Consider the following 9,653-nt stretch of genomic DNA (forward strand, 5'->3'; position numbering starts at 1 on the left):
GGTATTGAGGGTATTTTCGTATAGAAAAACTTGAAAATAGTAAAAATGTACTTAGAATAATATTAACTCATAGTTGACAGATCTAAAATGATATTTTCAAAATTCACGGATCTAAAATGATACTTTGACAAAATTTGTGGATAAAAAAAGATGTTATCTCTAATAGTATGAATCATATTATATTCTAAGTAGTATTTTAACTATCTTCTTCTTATTTTTTTATTTTATTAATTATGCGCTACAATGTCTTTATTATTTTATTTTTTTTGGAACGGGAGTGTATTTTTGGATAAAAATAAGTTTTCAATTGGTGTCAATCATTGCAATAAGATTATGAAACCCAATGCTGTCCATACACGTGTCAAACTGAGATTGCAATTCGTGTATCGAGAAATTAATTCAATGATTTATTTTATTACAAATAAAACCCCTCCAATCAAATTCCAAACTCCAATTCATTACTCTCTTAACTGGAATGCAGACAATGAAAGTAGACCGCTAGATAAGATTCACCATCTCTTGTCTCGTCCATTGCTTCTAATTTTCTTCCTTAACAAATCCTCTGTATAAAAAAGTTTAAAAATAAAATTCCAAACTTGATGCTGTATTTTTTTGCTCCACTCAATTTTTCCAGCACAAAATGAATACGTTTCGCAACCAGTTGAGAAACTCCTCAACTCCACAACCCACTAACACTTCGCATTTTCCCTGCCTTTTATGAATCAAAGATTCAATTTTTACAGCACTGGAGACTTATTTCTGCTAGAAAAATGAGAAATTGCTCGAGTTTCTGAAGTGGGCTTATTGAACTTTCTGGTGAAAAAAAAGGTTGCTGCTTTTTGCTTGTGATGATGTCAGTGACATGTAGCAATCTCGATTTTGGTAGAACAAGATTGGATTTTGCGGCGTGTGGCTGCTCTTCCAATGTCTCCACCAATCGTGTCGCCGCAAAATTTCTTGGAAAGGGGCTGCTGAATAATCGCTGCCGTGTGTTGTCAACCAAGACTCCAGAAGCTTTTCTCAGTGGTAAATTTTGTAGCTTGAGATGTTGTTTAACTTGATGTGGTTGTAGTTTGTGATAGCGTGATTGAATGTTGGAGTTTCTTGATGTTATTTGCAGTGGTTGTTGCTGGTCCTCCTCCAGTTTTGGATTTGGCTGAGGAGGAAAAGGGCCTTCCTTCGATGTCGGATATGTTCGAGGTGGTTTCTGAAGATTTACTAACATTGAACAAGAATCTGCAGTCAGTGAGTTTCTTGATTTTTGATGTGTGTAGCTGTTTATCTTGAGATGTGATGTTGGGGGGAGACACCATAGAAGGTGTTTTTTGTAGTGTGGAGAGGGATAGAATGGCGAATTGATTCGACTTTTGAAAACTGAATTGGTAGTGATGGTTGGAATTGGAAACTTGCTTTTCTTGTATGAATTGAATGATCATCAAATGGAGATGTTATGTCAATCTTGGTTGGATTTTATAGTATTCTTCATTCAGGTTCAACTTTGTTACTGTAAATGATAATCTGCAGTGGATGAGTTTCTTGATTTTTGATGTTTGTAGCTGGTTATCTTGAGATGTGATATTGGGGGAGAGACACCATAGAAGATGTTTTCGTAGTGTGGAGAGGGATATAAATGGAGAATTGATTCGACTTTTGAAAACTGAATTAGTAGTGATGGTTGGAAACTTGCTTTTCTTATATGAATTGAATGATCATCAAATGGAGGTGTTATGGGAATCTTGTTGCTGTAAATGATAATCTCGATCGATTAAGAAGGTTTACTTTTGTGTGATGCAATGGATTGAAGCATGAATGACTATTAGTTGGAGCATGTCAATTAGCATTCATGCTTGTCGAATTTGACTTGTTAGCACTTGTTGGGGAATCTTTAGTTCACATGAATTGTGTTTTAATACGAGCACCTATCAAACTAACTTGCTGCTGGATATGATTTTTAGATTGTTGGTTCAGAAAATCCTGTTCTGATGTCTGCTGCTGAGCAAATCTTCGAGGCTGGTGGGAAAAGGATGCGGCCGGCTTTGGTTTTTCTAGTCTCACGAGCTACTGCAGAAATTGCTGGTTTGAAGTAAGTCTCAGTCGCACTATCTGGCTTCAGTTGACACTCAAGTTGTTCTATTTACTTACCGTCTCTTCATGGTTCAGGGATCTTACCAAAGAACATAGAAGGTTGGCCGAGATCATCGAGATGATCCACACTGCAAGTCTGATTCATGACGACGTAATAGATGAAAGCGACATGAGGAGAGGTTAGACCTCTTAAATTTCTCATAAACTTATACCAAATGTCAATTTTTTTGGAACCTACCGTTGGAATCATGTGATTTTGTTGCACTAGCTTTTCTTATTTTACTGATGCATTGCAGGAAAGGAAACCGTCCATCAATTATATGGAACAAGAGTGGCTGTTCTTGCTGGGGATTTCATGTTCGCCCAATCATCGTGGTACTTGGCAAATCTCGAGAATCTTGAAGTTATCAAGCTTATAAGCCAGGTGCGTTATAGCTTGGCTCGTGACCTTTTGTTGATCATAGTTAATAGCAAATTACCGAGTATTGGTGTTGCAGGTGATTAAAGATTTTGCCAGTGGTGAAATCAAGCAGGCATCGAGTTTGTTTGACTGCGATGTTCACCTCGACGAGTATCTAATCAAGAGCTACTACAAAACAGCCTCCTTGATTGCTGCTAGCACCAAGGGGTCCTCCATTTTCAGTGGGGTTGACAGTGCCATCAGCGAGAAGATGTACCAGTACGGTAAGAATTTGGGCCTCTCGTTCCAAGTTGTTGATGACGTATTGGATTTCACTCAGTCAGCGGAGCAGCTGGGGAAACCGGCTGGGAGCGACCTAGCAAAGGGAAACCTAACTGCTCCGGTCATATTTGCACTTGAGAAAGAGACGAAGCTCAGAGACATCATTGACTCTGAATTCTGTGAGACGGGGTCTCTCGAGGAGGCCGTTGAGATTGTCAAGAAGAGCGGGGGGATTGACAGGGCTCGGGAGCTGGCAAGAGAGATGGCTGATGTAGCTGTTGAGAATCTCCACTGCCTGCCCCCGAGTCCCTTCAGACTATCGCTGGAGCAGTTGGTGAACTATAATTTGGAACGGATAAAATGAAGGCGCGTTGCTCAGGCACGCTGCGGTGTGGTGTATAGTTGAGTCTTGATCAACACAATGGGATTATGCTTGAATGCAGGCATCAGAAAGCAGGTTTTCTGTTGTATGTTTATAGGTTCTCTTGAAAAATATTGGTGTAGTTATTGCTGCAGTTGTGCATTGTTGTGCACATATTAAGTTTGATTCTTGTATACATTTATTCTTCATCAAATGGGAAAGTAATAATACAAAGCAGGCCTTCTCTGGTTTTTGGCTTCTCCATTTTTAAGGCCTAGATTTGACCCGTTTTGAATGTTATACATATAAATTGGTATTTTGAGGTGCATTGTGAGAAATGTGCAAAATAGATTTAAAAAAAAGAGAGAGAAATGTTGAAATTGAAGGTTGGAGGATTCAGATGATGTCAGCGGTTCACAGATCATAGTGGACGACAAAGGTCCTGCATCCTATCGTGAAAAGTGCTTGAGCCAAGACCTCCTGACCAGCAGTCTGCTGAGCATGGAGAATTCAGAGAGCAGTCAGCGGTCCACTAAGTTAGTGCGGCGTGTGCATTCAACCCTAATTCGCCCCGTTAGCTAATCAGAGAATGAGTCTCCAAGTGTAAGGAAGAGAAATTGAGTTCAAAATTTATCCAAGATTTACACCTTTCACTTCTATACCTCACCATTCACCTTGGATATTGGAGCAAGACAAGAAGAGAAGACTTGGAGCCTCAAGATTTATCCCTTCAGGTTTAATGTTTTTTTTGTTATGGACTTTATTACCTTATCTATACATAACTAATTTGTTGAATTTTACGGGTTGAAGTAACTTTTCATGTTTATTTAATTCCTCCCATTTTTATATCCAACACTATTATTTACTTTGCTCAATTTTATGTGATAATGCTTCTAGTTGCTTAACAAACAATGTAAGATGACTTGACGGCATGTAGGGAGAATTGAGAGAGGACTCACAACAATATACTACTTAATATCCTAATCCTAAAAAAGACAAATCTTAGAGTGATGGTTTTTTAAGGTTCTAGTTAATCAGTTTAAAGTTACTAGTTAAGATTAGCTAATCAGAGAAGTATTTATCTCAATGTGATCTATTCAGTGTTATACGACACTCAAGTGTCATGAGTTATCCATGATAGAAAGTGTCTTCAGTTCAACTAGCAACTGTTCTCCATAGATTATCCACATCTATCTAACTTGAGAATATTGATATCTTACTTCTACAAGATATTGACTTAAAGATCTTCCGTTACCATAAGTCTACCGATCAGTATACAATATAGAAGAATGACTTGTTATTTTATTACTTCATTCGTCCCATAATAGGAGTCAAATTTGTTGTGAGCATGAGTTTTAATAAATGTAAAGAATAGTGAGTTGTAAAAGTTAGTGGAATATGAGGTCCACTTTTATATATTGGTTTTATAATAGAATGTGAGTGAAGTAAGTTAGTGGAATGTGAGATCTACTTACCATTTATAGTTAAAGTGAAATGTGACTCTTATTGTGGGATGTAACGAAATAGCAAAATGTGACTCTTATTATTAAATGGAGAGAATATTATTTATTTTTTCATAAATTTAATCAATATATATATTTATAGATATATATTAATCACCGACAAACCGTATGATAAATAAATTTCTTCTCATAAATTGAGAAATAAGAAATTTATAATATCAAAGTTCGAAGCATATTGTTCTGGATACATTTTATCGTTAGGTGGGAACCAAAAAATATCCTAAATCAATCTCAATTTTAGTTAAGAGGTCTATTTAAGCATCAGTTTCTTTGGACGTGAAGGATTGTCTTCGATTGTCCATGAAAGTTTGTTCCATTTTTCCATTTTCATCTGTCCTACAAAATTTATCTCATTTCACATTTTTTTATTATTTTTGGGAGTGGACCTCATATTTCACTAACTCATTCAGATTCACATTTTATTATAAAACTAATATATAAAAATAGACTCTCATTCCACAAACTTTTTCAACTCACTTTTTATTATATTTTTTAAAACTTGTGCCAAGTTAAAGTAGGACAATATTTGGGGACGGAGGGAGTAGTATGCTAACTTAGGAACATGAAATCAAGCCGTGGCAGGGTCAATTGTCATCGTGTTTCATACTAAAAAGTTGAGAATTATAAGGTGCGCAGAATCAAAGGAGCACCATATTGTGGCTGCAACGTCAAGATCGGAAACGGAGCATGCAAGTAAGAAGATGACAATTCGAAGTGGAAGCTCCGAAGCATCATCGCCAGCGCCATTTTGGCCTCCATCATGGCGAAGTTTTGGCCGATGCAGACGCGAGGGCCCGAGCTGAATGGCAAGAAGGCGAAGTTCATCTTTGCTGCACTCGAAATCCCATTAGCGAATCTTTCTGGTCTGAACTCGTTGACATCTTCGCCCCATATCTCGGGATCGTGATGCATTTGGGCTATTAGCAGAGTTAGCTCTGCCCCCACTGGCACCGTCATGCTTCCGAGCCTCACTGTCTTGGTGGGTGCTCGGATGATCAACGGTGCTGGCGGATATATTCTTAGAACTTCCTGTAAAATCATGCTCACCTGCACACAAACATATATTATGCAAAACACAAAACATTTGTCAGTCCATTGGACCTTGTGATCTAATGGTTAAATTAATACTCCCTCCGTCCCGCACTACTCGCACCTTTCCTTTTGGGCACAGAGATTAAGGAATGAGTGATAGACAAAGTCAACAATTACGGCTGTAGGTATAAATTGTTACTAAAAAAGGAAAGAGTGCAAATAACTTGGGACGCCCAGAAAGGAAATAAGTGCAAGTAGTGCGGGACAGAGGGAGTATCACGTATCATCTAATAATGTACTTCCTCCGTTTCACAGTAATAGAGGCATTTCATTTTGAGCACTCGTTTTGGAAAAATGATAATAAATGGTTAAAGTAGAGAAATAGTAAAGTAAGATAGAGAATATGACAGATAATACTCTTCTCTACACTATTCTCTATCTTACTTTAATCTTTCTTCACTTTAACCATTTATTATCATTTTTTCAAAATAAGTGTTCAAAATGAAATGCCTCCATTACTGTGGAACGGAGGGAGATGGGGTAGCTTTTTAGTATAATAATAATATAGCTCGGCTAATAATGTAGTTTTTTAGTCTAATAATGTACTCCCTCTATCCCAACTAAGTTGAGTCGCTTCTTTTTTTGCACTCGTTTTGAAAAAACTGATAAATAATTAAAGTGGATATATAGTAAAAGCAACAATAATATAGAGAATAATCTTATCTACATTATTCTTGCTTTTACTTTATTATATATCCACTTTAATTATTTTTTACGATTTTTTTCAAAACGAGTGCAAAAAAAGAAATTACTCAACTTAGGTGGGATAGATGGAGTAGTTTTTTCATCTAATAATATAGATTTTTAATCTAATAATGTAGCTCGGCTAATAATGTAGCTCGGCTATTATTATCACAACCATCCAATCCTAGATCCAAGTGATGTGATTTGTGTTGTTACGCTAAGAAGGTATAAGGACCCTGATACACCGCTATTGTAGGTTCAGAGTTAGACCATGATGAGTAAAGTGAATATAGTTGAGTTGTAAAGTCATACCACATCGCCCATCGGAGAATGAAGGAAGTTGGAAACAATATATAAGTATTGTCCAACGAGCTTACCGTTTTAAGTTGGTTGAGGGCATCAAAAGTAGGTGGATTCATTCCCAAAACTTGCAAAATTTCTCCCCTGGCACGAGCTTGCCAATCCGGGTGTTTGCTGAGCATCACCAACGTCCACACGAGCAAATTGGACGTGGTCTCGGATCCAGCGAAGTAGAAGAGCTTGCATTCCTCAATCACATCCGCGATGCTCATGCCCATCTTCTTGCTCCCTTGCTCTTGAATCTCATTCATGTTTGATTCCATCAATATGCCTAGCAAGTCATCATGGATGGTTTCTCCCCTCTCGGCCGCTCTCTCTCTTTCGACGATGATGCCCCTCACGGCTGCCTCAATCTCTCGCGACACGCCTCTCATTCTTCTGTTGGTTTTGGTGGGGAAGTACCTGCAAAACAAATATAACCTTAACTAAGTAAAACCATATTTTTGTTTCCCTATGGCACTCATACTGCATTGCTTCAACAACGTCTGTACCTCCATCCCGGGATGAACGAGAACTTCAGCAGCTGCAGAACGAGCTTAACCTGCTCCTTCTGCAGCTGAAATATTCTTCTTCCTTGTTCATGGCTGCAGCCGAAAGCAGTCCTCGAAATCATATCACCTGATAAATCTTCGAGGTAAGGCCAGACGTCCATCTCCACATGCTTTCCGTTTCTTGAAACCAAGGCTCCCCATTTCTCTATCATCTCCGAACAACATGCATACATTGCAGGTATCATCTTCTGCAAAAAAGGAAAATACTAGTATAAGTTATATACTACTACTATGGGACATGAATCAGTTAATAACTATCTTAAATTGATAACCGACAACAGAAGACATATGTATGTTTACTACATTTAGTTGACATACAAACATACATGTCTTCGTGTCGATATCCATAGAGTAGGTTGTTGACATAGATAGCAGTAATCAATTTAAGATAGTTGTCAATCTAACCCGACCCCTACTACTATAACCATGAACATTTAGAACTACTTACTTTCAACTTCTCAACATGGAAGGCGGCGTTGATGATCTTTCTGTGCAACACCCACTGCGCATCTTCAAGAAACAAAAGGCCCCCAACGATCGTTTCCCCAATCGGGTCAGGTCTGGGCTTCTGAAACACACTAGGTTTAGCGAGGATCTCCTTCATCAGCTCTGGATCCGAGATGTTGATCCTGGGTGCAGCTCCAAACCACGCGAACGAACGTGGCCCTTTTGCCACACCAAAAAAAAACAAAAAGTCAAGTAAATTTAATATTTATCCATACATGCTAAGGCTTACCATATTTTTGGATGATCTGTGTGTAGAATGGAAGGATGTGAGGCAGAATGGGGTCGGAGAGGTTGACCGTCCTTGGTTGCTCTTCTTTCATGACTGTGATCAGTTGTTTCATGTCTCCGATGAGGAGTCTGTACGGGTTGCCACTGAGGCCTTGCTCCCGGAGAAGCTTCTCGAGCTTCCTCGGCCTCAGCCAAGCCCATTTTAGTAATTTTATTGCAAGTAGCATACATACTAGAATGAGTGTGGAGCTGAAGATTGAGCCAAGTTTTACATCCATCTCTTTTATTTTTTGTTGATTTAGTAAAGCCAAGACTTGATTTATTGCGATTATGTATAAGATGATCTTGTTTTGTTTTTTTTGTTATTGCTATTTGAAGGAAGCGGAATTTACAAGCTTTTTTTGCCAAGTCAAATCATGGCTGTCTCTCTCATGCTAACCAACAAATTCATAGGCTCCACCAATAATGTCTTCAATTTATTATTAATCACATCATGAAGAATCAAATACAGAATCGACGCGAGATTCACGAACAAATGTGGGACGATATTATTACGAATACAAAGCAAACGAAGGCGATTACAACACACTATCACTTAGCTCGCTACTCAATCGGAGAAAACAACTCGATTGTGGATCACTCACCTAGCTAGCTCAAGAATCACAAAGTGTATTCACTTCTCTATCTAGTTTCTTGAATCACACGAATATATGGAGAAAAAACAAGATGTGAAACTGAAAACTGAAAAACTAGTCGTTGTAACTGAACGAGCTGTTCAAATACAACGGTTGGTAGCCGAGCTTAATCGAGCTCGGTGTTGGAGAAGGTTAATCGAGTTCGGTGTTAGCCGAGCTTAATCGAGTTCGGTGTTAGCCGAGCTTAATCGAGTTCGGTGTTAGCCGAGCTTAATCGAGTTCGGCCCTCAATAATGACTTGGGCCGATGGTTGGTCCAGCCACACCAAAACCCAACAAATCTCCACCTTGGCTGCATCCACCATCCGGCCAGCCAAAACTCCACCTTCACCAAAATTCCCTCATCTTCTTGCAGTCAAGTTAACCAAGTCTAAACAATGCTCGAACTTAGCACTTGGTAGGGGTTTAGTCATCATGTCAGCTGCATTTTCAGAGGTGTGGACCTTCTTGACTGCCACCACGCCTTTGCTTATCTCATCTCTTACAAAATGAAGTTTGATGTCGATGTGCTTACTTCTCTCATGGAAAGTCTGGTGCTTGGCCAAGCTAATGGCGCTGTTGCTGTCACACAAGATAGTTACAGCCTCTTGCACCACACCAAAATCCCCCAATATTCCCTTTAGCCATTTAGCTTCTTTAACCGCTTCTGCTAAGGATATATACTCTGCCTCCGTTGTAGAGAGCGCAACCACAGATTGGAGATTAGACTTCCAACTGATTGCTGTACCAAAGAGCTTGAAGATATAGGCAGATTGGGATTTTCTGCTATCAATATTTGCAGCATAGTCTGCATCACAGTAGCCTATGAGCTCATCCTCACCGTCTGCTGTGCAGAACAACAATCCCAAATCTTGTGTGCCCACCAAATACTTCATTATCCACTTCA

General features: G+C 38.9%; 2 protein-coding genes across 3 annotated transcripts; one reads left to right on the top strand and one right to left on the bottom strand.

The window, feature by feature from the left end:
* The first annotated feature begins 468 nt into the window (after positions 1–468).
* Positions 469–3,379, top strand: LOC121807016 (solanesyl diphosphate synthase 1, chloroplastic-like). The gene is made up of 6 exons (XM_042207200.1): positions 469–1,026; positions 1,121–1,245; positions 1,956–2,083; positions 2,161–2,264; positions 2,382–2,509; positions 2,583–3,379. The coding sequence occupies exons 1-6, from the start codon at positions 849–851 to the stop codon at positions 3,129–3,131; spliced, it is 1,212 nt and encodes a 403-aa protein (XP_042063134.1). The 5' UTR covers positions 469–848; the 3' UTR covers positions 3,132–3,379.
* A 1,726-nt stretch (positions 3,380–5,105) lies between these two features.
* LOC121808540 (cytochrome P450 CYP72A219-like) lies at positions 5,106–8,424 on the bottom strand. 2 transcript variants are annotated; one of them, XM_042209084.1, is made up of 5 exons: positions 8,075–8,424; positions 7,787–8,004; positions 7,279–7,544; positions 6,805–7,189; positions 5,106–5,698 (listed from the first exon to the last, which is right to left on the bottom strand). In XM_042209084.1, the coding sequence occupies exons 1-5, from the start codon at positions 8,349–8,351 to the stop codon at positions 5,273–5,275; spliced, it is 1,572 nt and encodes a 523-aa protein (XP_042065018.1). In that variant the 5' UTR covers positions 8,352–8,424; the 3' UTR covers positions 5,106–5,272. The 2 variants fall into 2 exon arrangements, with proteins under 2 accessions (XP_042065018.1, XP_042065019.1); XM_042209085.1 differs by having other exon boundaries at positions 7,279–7,526; positions 8,075–8,423.
* Positions 8,425–9,653: the final 1,229 nt, after the last annotated feature.

This window comes from Salvia splendens, chromosome 6 (genome assembly GCF_004379255.2).
Source record: "Salvia splendens isolate huo1 chromosome 6, SspV2, whole genome shotgun sequence".
NCBI lineage: Eukaryota > Viridiplantae > Streptophyta > Magnoliopsida > Lamiales > Lamiaceae > Salvia > Salvia splendens.